The sequence below is a fragment of the Cyprinodon variegatus genome, unplaced genomic scaffold (assembly GCF_000732505.1).
Source record: "Cyprinodon variegatus isolate N-32 unplaced genomic scaffold, C_variegatus-1.0 Scaffold502, whole genome shotgun sequence".
NCBI lineage: Eukaryota > Metazoa > Chordata > Actinopteri > Cyprinodontiformes > Cyprinodontidae > Cyprinodon > Cyprinodon variegatus.
In genome coordinates, this window is record NW_015150955.1 from 81320 (window position 1) to 101317 (window position 19998).

General features: G+C 37.5%; 1 protein-coding gene across 3 annotated transcripts in view; it reads right to left on the bottom strand.

The window, feature by feature from the left end:
* Nucleotides 1-2097: 2097 nt before the first annotated feature.
* Nucleotides 2098-19998, bottom strand: part of brca1 (breast cancer 1) — a 33141-nt gene continuing 15240 nt past the window's right edge. For 2 of the 3 annotated variants that reach the window (XM_015390507.1, XM_015390506.1), the window contains exons 16-21: nucleotides 19115-19155; nucleotides 18577-18660; nucleotides 11598-11655; nucleotides 8728-8801; nucleotides 7489-7549; nucleotides 2098-2324 (exon numbers count right to left, since the gene is read on the bottom strand). In XM_015390507.1, the coding sequence (XP_015245993.1) occupies nucleotides 2230-2324; nucleotides 7489-7549; nucleotides 8728-8801; nucleotides 11598-11655; nucleotides 18577-18660; nucleotides 19115-19155 (413 nt within the window). In that variant the 3' untranslated portion in view covers nucleotides 2098-2229. The remainder of the gene's footprint in view (nucleotides 2325-7488; nucleotides 7550-8727; nucleotides 8802-11597; nucleotides 11656-18576; nucleotides 18661-19114; nucleotides 19156-19998) is intronic. The other variant, XM_015390508.1, reaches the window with a different exon arrangement.

Sequence of the window (19998 nt, forward strand, 5' to 3'; positions counted from 1 at the left end):
TGTTCAATACGTTTTAAAGACTGGCAGGTAAACCATTGGATTAAATTAATTGTCATCAAGTCTTTATCCCCATATTTAGTATAAACGAAGCATCATTAAATTTGTCGTTTCAAAAATCACAATTTTTTTCAGGTACAGGACTCCCATGAGTCATTTTTAAAGGTATTACAGAAGATATTTTTTAGAAAGGTCAGGGTTTAAATATGGAACCTGGAAGCAAAACAGAATAAAAGGAGGACATAGATGGAGGGACAGATAAATTGGTGACAGACTGAATCGATTAATGGATGGACAGATGCATGGAGGGAAGAATAGATGTGGAAATAGACTGCTGGATGGATAAAGGCTTTAAAGAATACACTCACCGGCCACTTTGTTAGGTACCCCATGCTAGTAACGGGTTGGACCCCCTTTTGCCTTCAGAACTGCCTCAATTCTTTGTGGCATAGATTCAACAAGGTGCTGGAAGCATTCCTCAGGGAGTTTGGTCCATATTGACATGATGGCATCACACAGTTGCCGCAGATTTGTCGGCTGCACATCCATGATGCGAATCTCCCGTTGCACCACATCCCAAAGATGCTCTATTGGATTGAGATCTGGTGACTGTGGAGGCCATTTGAGTACAGTGAACTCATTGTCATGTTCAAGAAACCAGTCTGAGATGATTCCAGCTTTATGACATGGCGCATTATCCTGCTGAAAGTAGCCATCAGAAGTTGGGTACATTGTGGTCATAAAGGGATGGACATGGTCAGCAACAATACTCAGGTAGGCTGTGGCGTTGCAACAATGCTCAATTGGTACCAAGGGGCCCAAAGAGTGCCAAGAAAATATTCTCCACACCATGACACCACCACCACCAGCCTGAACCGTTGATACAAGGCAGGATGGATCCATGCTTTCATGTTGTAGACGCCAAATTCTGACCCTACCATCCGAATGTCGCAGCAGAAATCGAGACTCATCAGACCAGGCAACGTTTTTCCAATCTTCTATTGTTCAATTTCGATGAGCTTGTGCAAATTGTAGCCTCAGTTTCCTGTTCTTAGCTGAAAGGAGTGGCACCCGGTGTGGTCTTCTGCTGCTGTAGCCCATCTGCCTCAAAGTTCGACGTACTGTGCGTTCAGAGATGCTCTTCTGCCCACCTTGGTTGTAACGGGTGGTTATTTGAGTCACTGTTGCCCTTCTATCAGCTCGAACCAGTCTGGCCATTCTCCTCTGACCTCTGGCATCAACAAGGCATTTTCGCCCACAGAACTGCCGCTCACTGGATGTTTTTTCTTTTTCGGACCATTCTCTGTAAACCCTAGAGATGGTTGTGTGTGAAAATCACAGTAGATCAGCAGTTTCTGAAATACTCAGACCAGCCCTTCTGGCACCAACAATCATGCCACGTTCAAAGTCACTCAAATCACCTTTCTTCCCCATACTGATGCTCGGTTTGAACTGCAGATTGTCTTGACCATGTCTACATGCCTAAATGCACTGAGTTGCCACCATGTGATTGGCTGCTTAGAAATTAAGTGTTAACGAGCAGTTGGACAGGTGTACCTAATAAAGTGGCCGGTGAGTGTAGATATATGCTGGATGGATTACGGAGGGATGGGTGGCGTAACTGGATGGATGTGAATAGATCGATGGGATGATGGATATATGAGTACATGCAGGGATAAACTAAGGTATGTTAATAGATTCATTAACGGAAAACCTAGAAATAATTTACAGAAAATTCCACTGTAAAAGTTTAAAACCAGAATTCAGAAGTAGATTAGCTTCCATAGCAAAAATCAGGAGGGTCCTGCGGAACAAATCATTAAACAGGACATTGGGGATAATAAATGCACCAGACTTATTAATGGCTCATTAAATATTTAGCTGAGTTACAAGAAAAAAGCCTTTTGCAAACAAACCGAGCTGCAGAGTTGAGGTTGTGTCCTTATGAGACATTTTCCTGTGATTTTCTTTGGTCTTATTTCATCCTCCTTTAAAAGTTAATTTATAACGTGTGGCTTGAACCCCTGTTCTGGAAACATCATGAGAAACAACAAAGACAATACCTACTTTGAACAAAAAGTCAAACCAAGGATCTGCTTTTCATATCACTTTATATACATCTTATTTTGGAGACATTTTACACAAAACAGGTTTATAATGTGTTAAGTTACAAAACTGGAGATTAAAAACACAAATGTACAATTAGCTTAGAGACGGTGCATCTTCTGTTCCTCACACAGTGTAACTGCTGTACTTCTGCAGTGTGTATGTTGCTACGGTATCCAGCAGCCATCCACGGGACACGACTGTGGCCTTCCTGGACAGACCTGTTGAGCAGAGAGCAGGTTAACAAAGAAGAGAATCACAGGCGGTGTGTCTTTAAGGGTTCAATTTAACAGAGTATAATCTGAGACGCTTTCCTGCCTCTTTTTCATTAAATAAACATGAAAAGCTGTCTTTGAAAGCTGTTTGTTAGACCACACTGGAGCTCCACTGGGTCCTACATTGTGGTTTAGTGATTAGGTTGCTAAAGATATACCACATCAGGCCCCTGCCTACAAAACCCAGAGAGCTTCAGTTACTCGCAGAGACTAACAACTACTCCATCTTTCATGTAAGACAAGCATGAATATTTCCACACAGTGGTAGATCCCTAATCTATGGTTAACCAAACAAAAGGATGTTAAAAAAAATGTTTGGAGAACAAAAACAAACTGATAATAAAGACCACAATAGCAGGACATGTCAGTGGCAGAGTTGATAAATCTGCACAGATTTCTACAATTTGTCTTAAAATGTCTGCATATTGCACCTAAAATTATTAAACTTCTATTGCAAATAGATTTGTTGACAAAAGCTATTCAGACATTTCAATTTAAATAAATTATCCAAGAACAGTTTAAATCAGTGGCTTTAAAATGAAGTTTGGCATCTGCAAACCTTTAGACACTTCTCTGTTTTCAATTCAAGCTGAAAATGCTTTTATTATTCCCAAAGAGAAATTAAATGTTGCAGTAACTTATATGGTTTTTGCTTTTTCCATCAAGGGGTTTTAGGTTTTAAGTTGGCAGGAAGGGTCTTTGAGAAGGAAAAAAATATCTTTTAAAATCCTTCCAGTTTCACAGAATTCAACATCAGAAGCAAAAAACATCAGCAAATAGAAACTGATCCACAGACTGAGAAAATAAATTTCTCGTAAATAAAGAGTCAGAGTAAAGCTAGCTACTCTAAAATGCAGCCACCTTAAATCTAGAATGTATAGAATATAATTGAACACACCTGACTCCCATAAATACAGCTCTGCAGAGCTAGCAAAGTAGCTTAGGCCCTTGATAAAGGTCTGTAGGGCAATGGACACATCTTGAAGTTGTCAGAATATGTCACATACATATTCTGAACAGAACGGCCTGTTTATAATGAAGCAAGGTGGTGACGGAGTGATGCTCTGAGCTGTAGCAGTAGCATGCAGAAGGCTGGATGTTATTCAATCAGGTATCATGAAATATTGGTAGAAAATATGAATTTTGTGTGGAGGCTAAAGCTGTGTCATTAGAGCTTCAAACAGGACGATGATCCCAAGCAAACAGATTCAACCAAGACTACGGGTGATTATTGGCATTGGTGTTGCAATTTGATACATATCACGATACTTTGGTCAAAATCCAATATTATTGAATTATTAGAATAATTTTCCCTGATATGAAATTGTAAAACTGTGTAATGTATACTTAAAAAAGCAAGTGGTGGATATGTTCACCAAAATGATCATTTAAGGCCCCGTCACACATTGACGATTTAAACAGTGTACGCCTGACGTATGGAAAATCTTTCTTAAATGCTGGCATAAGTTGGATAAGTTATGGGTACATTTTGTATAAGTCATGAGCACGGTGAAGCAAGCTGAAGCACGCTGGCACACGTCGACATACGGCAAGTACGTCAGGAAATTTTGAGCGCGCTCAAAACTCTCCGACATATGCCAGCGTATGCTCATTCAGTACGTGGGGCATAAGTTACAGGTCAGTTATCTGATCGTTGACGTATGTTTAGTGTAAGTTACTCATAAGTTGTGGTGTCTAGTTTATCTAAAACCTCTGAGTACCTTGTGCATAACTAACGCGTAACTTATCAAGAATTTATCTCCAACGCATATCAATGTATTTGACCTGTTTCAGGCGACCGATGAACGAGTTTCTAACTTACAGCTACTGTATAATGGCGTATTGGCAGCATTTTTGCTAATTAAGGGGCTTCACAGGTGGAAACCATCAGTTCTTCTCCAGACTTCATCGACATCATAGGGTGAGCGAGAAGGTGAGTGTGATGGATCCTCCCTGCGTTCACGCCCACGTCCAACAAATTCCTGGCAGACATGACGCTGAAGCAACTTCTTTCCTTCTTTCAAATTTTATTTATTCTTTTTTTTCTTTGGCAGGCAGTAAAGAGCAGCTAGGTTAATATTGCGATCAAATAAATCTATTTATGCAAGCCGAGCGCCTCGTCGCACATCGCTACCCCCGTCAGGACACATCATTTCATGGACGTTACTCTGCCGTGCGTTATGCATAAGTTAGGCTGTTGTTGGACACACGATTTGGACTCGTCATGAATACTATATGTATGCACCCAAAATTGAAAAACATACATAGAAAGTTCAGTGTATGCCAGCGCTTTAGGAGATTCTGGGATGTCATATGCTGGCTAAATCAGCAAGGTGTGACGGGGCCCTTAGTTATTTTGGTATCCATGTTGTTTGGGGTTTGAGTCAGGTCCCGTCTTCCACTGTGACTTCCTCAGCTACAGATATGGCGCTGTGCCGCACAGCAAAAGGGCTGCATAGCGCCATCTGCCAAAATAGCCCATTTAAGATTGATATTATATCAGGTAAAAGAAAATCACAATACAATGCCAAAAAGATTTTTTCCCCACACCCCTACCCAAGACTTTGGAATTTGAACAGTTGAACATTTATTGTTGTGTTTATATTGACTGCAGAACACAGAACCAAGAGTATAAATGTAACCCGTTGAATTTGACTCAGAGGGACTGCCTTGAGACGCTGACGAATTTACAGAGGAGGTTAAGAAAGCAGCAGGTGCTCCGAGTACAAAAGTTTCTTATCAACATGAGGTTGAATACATCTCAAATGTTTGATCTTTGAACTCATGTTTGAGCTCTTTTTTATGATTTGTAATCAGTTCAGATAATTGTGCAAATTAGTTTTTGCAAAATCTCCTTTGTTGGCTGGTGAACTAAATGAAATTGCATCATAATATGACTGGGAACTCAATAATTATACTAATGGTAAACTTAACAAATCAACATGACATCATATTGTGATAAACCAGGTGATATAGAACAAGCTGGAATTGATCAGGGGTGTCAAAGCGGTTTGCTGGGATTATAATCCATGACCTACTTGTGAGGCAGCAACGTTACCAAATGTCCGACTGTGCTTCCCCTGTTCAAAACTATATAAGCAAAATCTGACGGTAAAATATGACTAGCATTTTAACGTTTGAGCAGATAGAATCATAGAACCTTAATTCATAAATTGTTTTAATCTTCCAAACATGAATGTAGATTAAATGGATCGGACCAAGTTAATGCATTTCACAGCCACATATCTTTGATATAAGGATAAAATCCATTTAAATATTTGATAGTAAATACCTCATAGACACATTGGTATTTAAGGTATTTCAGCCACATCTGTAACATCACTTTTTAACCAATGTTTTCTGGATATTTTCAAATCCAAATAATGATAAACTGGCTGACTTGATGATTTCAATTTGTGGGGAAAGAGGGAATAAGAAGGGAGGATTGAAGAGTCTGTTCAATTACCTGGACTATCAGTGCCAGAGGACATGGTGGAGGGCACACGGCATTAAATATGTAGTAGTGTAAATTAGGATGCTGAGAGGAGGGGTTGCTCTCCTCTCCTCCATTTCAAGCAGTCAGCTTTCTATGTGCTGTGGCTGCCTCTCTCTTAAGTGGCACACTTGTTTTGACATTCCTCTCCCTACAATCTGACATTTTTTCTCAGCCTTCACATTTGCTTTCCTTAAAAGTCGCTCTCCTTCCTCTTTTTCTCATTTCGAATGGCAGCACCTGCCATTTCAGCGTTAGGCCTCTCTACGCTTTATACCTGCAGACTTAATTCCACTCTGCTGGCCATAAAGGTGTAAAGGCATGCACTTTAATGCAGAGGGTGAGGAAGGTGCAGTTACCTGAAAACATTTTTAACGCGTGACGGCGGCCAAAAAAAGAAGGTATATTTTAGATTGTTAGCTCACCAACAGATGTCAGAAACTTAAGCATAAATGTTGCTCCCTGATGCTGAATTTTTATAAGTAATGATTTAACTCAAAACCAGAGGAGATCCCTCCTTGCTGCTTGCCAGCTTTCAGTTACTAAAGTGCTGTTTCTTTATGGAAAGAGGTCAGACATGTCACCAAAATCCTCCACAGTCATTAAGGCAAGACTGGTTAGTTAGTGCTAGCCATTCTCTTACAGGTTACCCTCCAAAAACTATATAGAAATAAGCCAAAACTTCTGAAATTAAGCATATTTACCCTTATTTTAAGTATGTAATTAAGATGGTTTGCCAATGGAATTTGGTGTTTTTACTCTTAAATTACCGTATTAGATAATATGCACTTAAAACAAGACAAAGCAGTTATTTTGTTTTTTCTTATTGTAAACGTATATTGTTTGGTTCCATTAGCAAAGTGTCTCACTGACACACTTTTTTAAGAAAAAAAATTATATTCAAATTTTTTTTGCAGTGTATTATTATATTAGTTATCGCTAGGGTACATCATGGACACCTTTTCTCTTCCTTTGGTGCTTTTGGACAAGGGATTCAGATTTGAGGTGTTCTCCTTAGTGCAAAAGCCTATGAAGATATTTTCTTTCACCCAATTCTTTTTTAAAGGGCTTTTTGTAGATGTTCTTTTATAAAGTTCAATGTAAGGTGTTTATAATTACAGATATTCAATCAAAAGACTCTCCCACCTAAGATGTGGGTCTCTGCAGCTCCTCCAGTGCTACAGTGGACCGCAGCTTCTGGGATTAATGCTTTCTCAGCCTGGTTCATTAGTTCAGGAAGACAGCCGTCTAGTTTATAACGACTTAAAATCATACAATATTGCTTTAAGATCAGGATTATCTTCCACTGCTCCGTAAGACCAACGAGGCATGACTAAGATCGATTACAGCTATTAGAGAGAACTGAACTAAGATGATTGAAATTCTCTTCCTTCAGTAAACCCCTAAGACGTTTTTCTGCTGGAGACCATTTTTATCTCAAGTTCTAGAAGTAGATTATCCTAATCTCTGCTTATTCTACGATTAGCAGAGCGATATTAGCAAAGTTTTAGTATTATGGGCGTGAGGACCCAGGTCGGGTATAAAGCGTGTTTCGTTTGAGGCCTGGTTAATAAGCTAAAGGTGAAAATGTGTTTTTTCTTTGCAGAGAAGACTTACTGCTGTACAAGGAGGACGATGAATTGGCCCTGGGCTGAACGATGATGATCTGGTGGGATTTCTGTGGGAAGAAACGTAAAAAACAGATGTTGATAACAGTGTTAATATTTTAAACATTGCAGTCAGGAAAATTTAGCTAAACAGCTTCTTCTTCTGGCTATTTACTGACTGATCAAGATGAGCACATTTCCCCTACCATGTCGTCATATTCTTTTCTTTCCAATTTTGAATGTCTGGATAAGAGAAACATGCTTCTTTGCCATTCAGCCTCAACATTCAGATTTATTTAAAGTGAGAGTTTGTTAACATTTTCACAGATATAATTTAATTTTCTCTAAGCAGATGTACAAAATGGTGAATGACTAATGCGGTGAATAAATGCTTCTTGATTTGACATCGATTGATTAAACAAAATACTACTATTGTAAATTTACTTTATAAACAGCAAAACATACACTAATGCCAATCACTAATTTAACATAGAAGATATTATGTTTAAGTAAAGAGCAACAACTGGGGAGATAAAGAATGCCTTAACAGAAAAGTAAAATTAAATTTTCTTACAAAAGAGAAGAATAAATTTATAGGCATTTGTTTTAAAGATCCTTCCTGGTCATTAAATGGTAAATCGGTCTGCCAAGGATGAAAGGCTCCCATTTTATTAGCCTAATCGTTCGCCCGAACACGAGGAGCACAAGTCCTCACAAGCTACTACCCAGCAACCTTTAGATGCATTCCTGCTCCATTGACCGGCATTTTTGATCACAAAAACGACTTTTCACCAGGCCTCTGGAGGCCAACGGATGCAACTAAAGGCTGCAGGATAGAAGTGCTTGAGGGCTTGAATTGGTCATCCTTCACTAAGCTAAGAAAGCAAGCTAGAAATCCTAGAAAATAAACAAAAATGCTTCAGTGAAATAGGTTTTACAAGGACAGAAATAAATGAATAAAAACTCCTCTTCCCAAACTAAAATTATAATCTTTAAGGAATAAATGGATAAAAGGTGGATTTATCAAACAAAGTCAAACTGATAGGAGTATTGATGCATGTTTTGAAGCCACGCCATATATCACAGTTTGTCCTAACTTTAGGTTTTGATAAAGAAAACTGGAAATTTATATATGGGTAAATAAAAGCAAAGCAGTACATATTTTAGAGATTAAAAAACACACAATTTTAAAAAGGCAGATCAATCAAACTGTAATCATGTATCAAGGCAGAGAGACTGATCCCCTTACCTGCTTGCCATCAAGAAGAAGTGGATCTTTAACAACTGTAGCTCCGCACAACTCAACCATCCACTGCATGTCATCTTGAGAAACACACAAATATGATTTTTTTTTTTTAAGAATTGCTACATCATATAATGTTTCTATTATTTCGACATTGCAGGAACCAAAATAAACTATAAAAAGAAACTTCTTTTAATTAGAGAGAGATAAAAGGTCACATCATCTGTAAACACCTTCATAACTAGGTTTAGGAAATCCCTTAGTGTAGAATATTACAGCATGATTTATATGGTTCATGGTTAAATGGTGCATAAAATCCAGTTTGGCAGGATTCCATGTTCGTGTGAAGTTTAAGGAAGTCTTCACGTTGCTTATGCTAGCTAGCAGATGTCACCCCATTAGCAAAGCTTCATCAATCCAGAGAGCAGCAGGAGGACGCTGCTGCAGCATTTTAGCAAGCGCTGGAGGAAGGAAACTGAAATAGAAAAGCCCTTTAGTTGGGCTCAAGCAGTGTGACACACTGAGACTTCACCACATGTTGTTGAAAGGTTTTGTGTGCTATCAAGTTTTTTTTTTTCATATGGAAATCCAGCACAAAATAGTACACACCTGTGAAAGAAACTAATATTTGCAATTTTTTTTTTATTTTATTTTTTTACAGAGCAAATATGAAATGAGAGTCATGCTTTTGTGTGGTTTTTATACCCTAAAAAGGTCAGAACAACTTATGTCCTTTATGATTTAACCTCAAGAGAAATACCATGATTGGGGCCAAGAGGAAAAAATACAGCTGAAGGAAAGCTATAAGAAGTCCTGTTTGCAGTTTGCCACCAGTCATGCAGAGGGCGATGTGTGAAGGAAAGTTATCAGCTAAATGGGATCTCTGCTCTACATGCAGAAGAACATGAGTGGAAGAAGATAAAACATCACCCCTTTGGGTTTTTTTTTTTTCAACTGGGACAGAAAAGCTGGTTCATGTTGATAAAAAGGATAGATCCGTATAGACATAGGTCCTAGAAGAAGGCCCGGCAGAGGCAGATGTTCACCTTCTAGCAGGAAACTGAACCTGAACATGCAGCCAAAGCCACTGTGGAATGGTTACCATGTGAGAAAATGGCCCAGTTAAAGTCCAGACCTGATTGAAATAAGAATCTGTGGCAGGACTCGAACAGTGACATTTACAGATGCTGCCAATAAAGTTGGGGCCATTTCACAAAAAATAATCAGCAAAAATGTAGCCCTCTAGATGTTCAAAGCTAGAAGCGGGAAAGCTTAAGAGTTAGAGATAAAGATAGCTAGAAAATTTTTGCCAAATAGGACCTGGATACAAATTATACTCCAAACTTTATAGTTTATAAACGTTTAAGTCCAGATTAACTAATTTTTTCAAACTGGCTTTTAATACTTAGAAGATGCTGATTCATGCTTTTGTTTTTACATTTTTATCTTTCTCTGAAGCACTTTGGTCCTGGTGTTGTGGTAAAGTGCTATACAAATAAACTTTGATTGATTGAATTATAAATGTTTGCTCCCACAAAGTCCTGCATCATGTTTATTTCTAGTTTAAAAATTATGTTCTACTTTGTGCCAGTCTATCATACTGAGTTTTATTAAAATAAATGAGGTATGATGCAATTACATAATAAAAAAATAGAGCAAAAATATCTAATTGTTTTTCATAACTATTGTCTTTGAGCTTTTTGATAAATAAAAAATTAAAGTTACTATTTTCCTTTAAGAGCCTAGCTCTCAAGCAGCTAACAAAGGTCATCACTGTGAAATATGACAACAACTACTGTAACAAAAAAAACACACGCCTCTGATCTGCACTCAGTCTGCCCACATCCTGGATTCACCAACCGTTGTTCAAATCTGCTGCAAAGAAAATAAATGAAAACCTGTTTTCTTTTTTTTTTTTTACTTCACCACTATGTCTCACCCTCAGCGGCACAGGGGGGAAATAAACGAATGATTTTGATGGATTAAGTAATTTTGGTTACGAAGAGAGAAATGAGTGAACGGTTCTTGAAACATAAATCTCTGGAACTACATCTGTGTCACATCTGGAAGTGAGGCTGTGCAGGATGTCAGAAACCAGCATGCAACAAGATAATCAGAAAAGATCGTCTAAGAACTGCGGCGTATGGATGTCTTATCACATTTTCTGACGTCCACTAGTATGTTCACACCTTTCATTGACGAACACAAGCATTTGACAATGATAAGATAGAGAAGATTGAAAGTTGTGATGGATTTACTCCTGGTTGTTCAATCTTATCAAACAAAGATGGATGCTGCTGTGCGGGTTAAACCCTTAAATCGAAGTGACAACCATCTGCAGGAACATAAAACGTCTAAATATGTTTAAATCTCTGCTTAAAGATTTTGATCATTATGTCTAATTAGGAATTACATGCTTCATTTAACTTCTGTTTGAAGAATAGGGATAACAAAGAAGAAAGAAAGCTGATGAAAGAGGGCACTGATTATTTGAAAGTAGTTCTTTCATTTCTAACAGTTCAAATTCCATAACAATTCAGATGCAAATATCCTTTCTTTTTTAACCCACATACTTGAATTCATTGTTTTTAATGGCAGCTTTTTATGCAGTCTTCAATTTAAGTGATGAGAATAAAATCTGGGAGACATACGGCAGGATCAGAGGAAGAACTGAAAAGGATGGATGGATGGATGGATGGATGGATGGATGGATGGATGGATGGATGGATGGATGGATGGATGGATGGATGGATGGATGGATGCTGAATCAAGAGGTTCTGACCTTATTTTCAATCTTAGATTATATAGAAATTGCCAACATACAGAAACAGTGTTTTGACCATTTTAAACTGACATGACTAAATGATGCTGTTTACCTGTGGACATGTCTGTAAAAGGTCCCTTGAGGCAGATCGTGTAGCCCTTCATGAGAAGCTGAAGACAGAAACAAAAAATACAGTTAAAAGTACAATAAAACAGAAATGTCTACAAAAACTGCAGAGCTTCCTATAGTCAGGGACATAAGCAGAGTAATGTTAACCTTCAGACACAGTTCAGCGGCGGCGTGTGAGAGCAGTCCTTACTTCCATTACCATCACAGAGTGGGTTTTTGAACTCTTCGCCTGTGTGAAGGGTTACACCAGCGCAGGGTAAAACACTTCTGAGCTTCCCCTGCAAATTAAAAGCCCAAACCCCTTGTTCAAGGTTTAAAATGACACCTATTTTTACTCATCTCTCCCGCGGTAATGCTGTAAACTCAGGGGTGAGTAAAAGTGCCGCCTTCACTGAGATAGAATCTCAGTGAAAACCACAGGGAGGCGACCAGGAGACCCTAAGGAGCCGCAGTAGTTTATAGGAAAATGGGAATGAAAACTACTCTCAATAAAGCCTCTGCACCCACATTAAAGGCATTATTCACCAAATGTTGAAAAATTAACTATAGAAGGGGAAAGTTTTGTTAATATTGTCAAACTGATTTTTCCATTCATTACACAAAGAGAGCATGGCAGACCAAGAAGGTAACTGAGAGACAATGGAAGCAGGGAACAGGTGGAGGCAGAAAAAAGCCATGAGGGAATGCCTAAAGCAAACATTTGCTATAAACTTCTTAAACCGATTCCAACTGCAGGCTGATGATCACATATTATGTGTGAGATTATCCAAATCCAAGTCATATATCAAGGGAGAATTTGCAGCAAAGGTTAAAAACTGATGCTTTAGGTTTTTTTCCAGTTTTACTTGCTGCATAACAGATTTTACAACCATGCTGCTATTTTGTAGTTTTTTTTTTTTTTTGTGTGTGTAATAGGCCTTTGTCTTTTTATTTTAAATATGTTTCATTTAATCCAAGTATGCTTTTTAAATAGCTTTATAGTCTTTTGAGATACTTGTTTTTCTTTGCTTCAACTGCCTACGGTAATCAAATTCTTTGATTCTTTTTGTTTCCTTCATAGTTCCAGCAGGTCAAGGTTTAACAAAAAATACATTTCCATAAAATCAAACATGACTGTAGTTTTTACTTTTAAAAATGAACATTAGTGGAAGATTGGCCACTTGGAAAACCTAGAACTGACTGTTTGTTAAGGAAAGCTCTGTGTTTACACCTTGAAGCTTTCCTCCCAGATTCTTTCCTGAGAAGAGCTCACTCAGGACAAACTCTTTAAATAACACTTCATAATGTATATGCATTAAATAATCATTCATCAGACAACAGAAATCGTTATATCACTCAGATCAGAGAAGTTACTTGGATGTACAGATGGCAGCGCTTACCAACCAGCTCGCTTCTCGTGAAGTGCCTTTAGTACAACTCCAGTATGCCACATCGTACATGTTTGTCAATGAGCAGACATCCATGGATCCAGCCATATATAAATATTACACTTTGTTTTTAGAACAAGGATACTGCTCTCATCCAGAGGAACTGTCCTAATTGCACAAACTACTTGGGAAAACATTAGTTCTGACACGCAACAGACAGGTATTATTAGGGACTCACGAATCACCAACACCGATAATCCTAACAGTTGTAGCCATCTTGCCATCTTTTGTTGTTTTAAAACTGCCTTCTCCGATATAAAACAAGTCTTCTAAAAAATAAAGAACAAAACCTCTTCTCCATTTGTCCCATCAGCTACTCACAAACTTATGGGCAACAGTTTTAAGTATGCATTGTCTTGGTGTGAGGGCATGGGATCTGCACAGGATGGAAAGGAGTTAAGACAGGTTGTGAGGACAGAAAAGGACACAGGCGATAAGACTGATTGTCCACTGTTATAAGAAATAGTTCAGCTATGATAAATCCAGAAGAAAAAGGCCTAAAAGCATTTGATCTTCTACTTGTGCTCCACTTTTTCTTTTAAGAATTTCTCTTAGTTTTGTCTAATGCCATTGTAATTTTTTTCCCCAAGTGTGCTTTTATTTTTCTATGCCCGTTTTAATTTCTTTCAGCGTATTCTGTCTGCATTCTTAACATTTCATTATGCTTTCATCATGAGAAATATTCTTAAATCTTTAGTCTATCTCTATGCTTCCATTTACCCATTTGTTTTGCCAATCGTACACCTGAATTTCCTGACGGTCAGATAATAAAAGGCATTTTCATTCAGTCGATATCTAATTTTATATTTAGCTGCTCTGCTAAGGTGATTATGCAAAGGTAGTCTCAACATTCTTAATGCGGTTTAAGCCATAAACCAATCAGCAAGCAAAGTGCAGATTTCTGTGCTACTTTATGTGGGCATATTACAAACAAAATGAAAAGACAAAGATTTTTCGTTTTACAGTTATATTCTTCAAACAATGCAGCAGCTGTAAATATTTTTTGTATGGCGGCTGCAGACACCTCATCAGGGAAAATGAAAAGCATGATGCGTCAAAAAACTTTCAAAGTTCCGCCGTTTGATTTGAGTCACTTATATAAGCCTGAATTTACAAGTTAATTCGATCAGGGGAGGTATTTCAAAGGGACGAATGCGATCAACATGACATCCGAGCCATTTCTAATTTTCCCCTTCAGTGGCAGCAGAGCGGGCCCCGCTGACTTTATACACAGAGGAAAAATACAATTAGATTCTTCACAACAGGATGTGAGTGAAGCGGCTGGCGCAACAGGATGAAACAAGGGCTGCTTGTGATGGGAGCATTTGATCGACTTTGGTGCTCAGAAGGTTTTTGTGGTCAAAGAGAGGCACGGCAACAATAGGGAGATCTTTAACAGAAAACACACTGAAGCTTTTAGCCTCTAATGATTGTTGTTGGCATGCTATGAGGCCTGTCAAACACAACTAATAATCTAAGGTTTAAAGAAGGTTCATGATATAATGAAGCGAAGCAGAAAATAATGTTTGGCTTAGAGGTGAAAGAATCGGAGGGCGAGGAGAGTTGATATACGGTGAAAAGGAGAAGGATGGGGTTACTGTAGGTCATGTCTGAATACCCCTCTGTTATTGGCTCATAGCACTACTACAATTTATTGTTGAAGTGCATCTTAATAGGAGTTCAGCACTCTAAGATGGATACGGCTGATAGGAGACTTGAGAGGTATTTATAAGTGTACCATCTCTCTTATTAGTAAAATGACACAAAAGCCTCCCCTGCGTGCCCTCCTCTCATAGAGGAGCTAATAGTTCTTGGCTCTAATCCAGTCTGGGGCTTCAGTTTTTGCCTTGAACCATGAATATATTCAGTCAGATACAATTTACAACATCCTCTAAGCTCTGAAATATGTAATTATGCATCATTAAAATGACAATTAGCTGCTTGTAGGGACGAAAAAAGGTCACAATAAACACTACTAAGGGGGAGGTTTTAATATTTTATTTTAAAATCTTTTTTGTAAGAAAATACTCCCTTGCAGACAGAACGAGCTGTGGTTTACTGTTTATTGGTTTAATATAGGACGGCTGCGAGTAATGTGACTGAGCAAAATATTCTGAAATTATTCTGAAGTGGATTCCTAATTGTGTTTCTTTTCCTTGGTTTATAAAAATTGAAAGAATACCAAACTGGTTTAAATTCTTTTAAATTCAAAGTCTAAAGTTTTACAGAAATGTTAATGAACTTAAGGTTTAAAAGTGCAACAGTGTTTTAAAAAGATAAACAGGGAGGTGGGAGTATGGTCCAGGAACCAGACCAGCTAACCCTCTTCAATCATATTTAACTGGTTTCTTAGTTTTCATTACAATCGGAACATTTCCTAAAGTTCAAAACTCCAGTATTTTTTCCAACCTCCTGTTTTATTTTAATCGTTAGTATAACAGTTAACAAGTATGCAGTAAGGCTGGACAATTAATTGCATTTGTAATATAGTCGCAATTTAACAAAACGCAATTTTCAACTTGCAGAGGCACTGATTTTTAATCAGACTATATTTAACAAGAGTAAGACACTAAATTGCTCCCTACAACGTTTGGTGTGGGTTTGTCACCAAACAGAAAGGTAGAGAGCTTAGCATTTAGCATGCAGATCTATACACAATGGTTACAGTATAGTCCTGTTACAATGGACTCTCAGTAAGCAAGCCTTCTAAAAGCGAAAGATCTATAAGCTTGGGGTTAGTGCAAAGGAAAGTCAAAATAAAATCTCGATTTTGGTTAAAAATAAAAATTTAGATTTTTGGCAAAATCGTTAAGCTCTAGTATACACATAATGTCATCATGAGTAGATGAGCATACTTATTTAATTGCATAGCGACCTCATTGAATATTCTAAATTTTCTATGCACACAAACTGTATTTTAATATGGCAAAAAAAAATCCATTTCCTTTATTTTCACATTTTAGTCACCAAAATGCAGAATACTGTAGGATACCTACATTTATTTGGGATTAATAAAAAGTTATTTTCACTTTCTTTGCATTATCAAATAACTTTCAAGTGATAGTACTTTTTTAATACTATCTGGGGATTGTTCTTCCAAACTGTCAGGGTGGCATTTCACAGACAGCAGCACAGACAGCTCCATCTCCTCTGCTGAGTCCCGTTCTGATAGCAGATATAGTCAATAAGCAACATTTAAACAAATGTTAATTACATTAATCACAATATATTATTTGCCAATATATTATAGAAATCAGTCCCATCTATTTCTATGAGTATATATGTGAGGGGGAAGAAAAAAAAATCGATGTATGATATAAGATATCCTGGTGCATGAGGAAATAAGAAGGGAGCTGAGAAAGCAGCCTTGTGGGACGCCGGTATGGAGAAGGATCATCACAATATGTATACTATATTTATAATAATTTGCTAAATAGGACTGAGTATAATCAATGGTTCTCACACTTACAAATCTATATCTGTGAAGAAGTTTGTTCACTTACACTACCTTTCAAAAGTTTGGGGTCACAGTGAAATGTCCTTATTTTTGAAGGAAAAGCACTGTACTTTTCAATGAAGATAACTTTAAACTAGTCTTAACTTTAAAGAAATACACTTTTTACATTGCTAATGTGGTAAATGACTATTCTAGCTGCAAATGTCTGTTTTTTTGTGCTCTATTTTCTATTCATTTCACAACGTATGGATGTGTGAATAAGTGTGACTTTTCAGGAAAACACAAAATTGTTTGGGTGACCCCAAACTTTTGAACGGTAGTGTAACTGGCACGGAAATCAACATTTTGTTTTTTTCTTTTCTCCATTCTTTTTTCCACTGCAGGAGTTTGTCTCATCCAGACAAAAACCTTGGCTTAACATTAAAAGCCAACTTAGGATGACATGTTGAAGCTGAAATAAGCCGTTTCCCAGACAGTGAGTGCGACATAATCAGCCAATCAGTGCTTCTAGTGACAGTCGGTGAATGTCCCCAGAATTACTTCATGGCTGCTCACTAAAAATCACAGCGGAGTATATGTTGAGTTTGACCTTTTGTGAGATGATTTCAACACTTAAGCTGTGGAGTTGTCATAAATTGTCTTGTTTTTTTGTGATGCAGGGAGCTGGAGCAGCTTGTAGAAATAAAATGCTCCCTTATTGTCCCTCAGTGGGGAAATTTAGGTGAACCAACATCAAACTGACAGGCAGACGGAAGCATGAATTTTTAAACAGTTAAAAACGACAGAAAATGAAACCACGCAGTATTCCTAATGGAGAGCGAGGATTTGATTTGTGGTATAATAAACCAAACAAACTTAAAAAAAAGAACGGTAGGAAAATCTGAAACAGATGAATAAAAAAAAAATAAAAAAAACAGATTTTTTTTTTCTTATATTCAGTAATTTGTGGATAGACACAAAAATTACTTTTGATAAAATAGCTAAAATATATATATTTTCAGTACCTAGTTAAACGGTTTAATTAAGCTAAAGAAAGAAGACAATATACACACTTTTTTCAAATTTTTTCCAGTTTTTTCTGGCCCAACTGGCATAGGTGTCCAAACCATTTGCCTACTGTTATAGATTTTTTAATTTCTTCCCAAGATGTCATGAAATCAAAGTACAGCGGCTTGATTCTGGCTCAGTAATATGGTAATTTTTTTTTAGCCAAGGAAACAAGTGAGAAAAAACTCAATAGATTTTCAAGCTTTTCCAGATTGTGGTAACATGTTTAAAGGTGAAAGCCAATTTATTAGTGAATGCAATATTAATATTTTCAATAACGATTTTAAACATCCAACTTTTATCAAGAGCTTCCCTCTCAGGAGTTTCAAGAAAGAGGCTGGGAAAATGTTTGTGAACTCTGCGTCAAATTTAATTTAAAAAGGGAAATATGAGGTTGATTCAAAGCTTTAATAAATCAGCTTTAATTGGATGTAAATCAAGTCTCATCACAGAGTAAATGATGCATTTTTTGTAGTCTTTATGCTGAATACTTTTGTTTATGGTTTTTCCAAACTTGATCTTTGAAGATATCTTATGATGGATGGACCTCTCAGTAAAACAACCCAGACCTTGAGGTCCTTGACATGTTTGCTTTCAGGTAGAACAGATGGAGTTAAATTAAGAGCCTCGATTAAAAAGAAAAACAGAATTAGAAAGTAAAAAAAAAGTAAATAAAAATGTAGCAAAAAAAAAAACATACAGAGGTGCAAGCCTCACTAGGGGAATTGTTTTACAACACTGGTTACCGTGGTGACAGCCCAGAAAAGAGATAAAGGAGTTTTCTGAAAAAACAACATTGAACCCAGTCACCTTGATGAACTACTGCTTCCTACTGTGGGCCTTATGACAAAATGTTTCGTAGGCTGCCATCAAACATTTACCAAACAAACCCACCAAACAACTGAACTTATTTTTTAAGTTTTAAACTCAATACAACATTTAAAAGATGTGTAAAATAAAGGTGATTTTCAATAACAAAGGAAAACAAAATAATGGAAAATATTCCAAAATTAAAGTATGCAATTACTCACATCACTGTCCTGTGTGGTACGAGCTCTCAAGGGCCCTTGGTGGTTGGGTCCATTCACAACATCGCCTCTCACTTCAAATGAACTCTGTAAACAAGCAAAATTACTTCAAGCTGTGAACATAAACCGGTCTGGAATTTTTTTTTTTAAAGAAGTAAAGCATTTAATCCGTCTGACACAAAATCTAAAAACGGTGAAGAAATTATTCTGTTGTTTTACTTTTCCTGCGGTCAGCCATATCTGTACACATTCAGCCCCCATTCTTCATTTTGGCAGTTTTCATCTTATAAGTTAGAAATTTTTTACCAACAGAACATTTGATACATGAAAATAGTTTCAAATTGATGGGAAAGCTAAACAAAGCCTGGCAGAAAGAATACATAAGTGCATTAAAAAAGTAAAAATAAAAAAAAAAGAAGCTAAATAATTTATGGGCCATCACTGCAAACCCCAACAAGAGATTCATCAAAGAGCAAATTCAACACTTGTACATGGATGGAGCTGAGATGCACTCATTCAAGAGACACAGAGGAAAGCCTACCTCTTCCAACAACTTCTTCTCTTTGAAACATTCAGAAATCCCTGCAGGAAATATGCACCAACACATGCAGTTAATGGAGAAGAAGCAATGTTCATGTAGCCACTTCATTACCACATTTTCCTGACTATAGAGCGCACCTGCATATAAGGCATACCCACGATATGTTTTGAAAAAAAATGAAAATGCACATATATAAGCCGCACCAGGCTATAAGCTGCTGATATCTACTGAACCGTCTCCCACCAAACCTGTAGGGGGAGCTCTACATATAGACCCTGGAGTAGGGATGAGGATGAATGCTAGCTTCTACTGAAAGATGGGGCTTTGTGAGCCCTTTATTTCACCTCGGCAGGAGTTGAGCACAGTTCCTTCATTGGTGAAGCAGCTTTAATGCGGCAAATAAAATGTGTGAATTCAGGACATTTGTCCTCCGTCACGCCTGCTGCTAGCATGCTCCTGTTCTTAATGAAAATGAGCCCCTTATTCTTTCCTTTTTAACTTTGATTTCCTATGGCGGAGTATTAGGGCCAGGCTAGAGATTTTTCTTTTCTTTTATTTCGAGAATAAAGTCATAACATTACGAGAATAAAGTTGTAATACTGCGAGAATTAAGTCATCATACAAAAACCCGTTTCAGAAAGAGAGCTTTGAGCTCCAACCAGCACATTACGGCCGACCAGCTCCACCAATCAGCAACCCGAGTCCACTTTGACATACTGCCCAATCTGATGCTGGTGCTAAAAGATTTCCTTATTTGTCAAACCAGAGCCAAAGTAAAGTATAACTTAACATGATGCTCGACATTTCTCATTTTAGGGAGGAAAGTGCTTCTTGTAAGAGTTGTCATGAAATACAACTCGTTTCTTCTCATTTTTATGGCTATT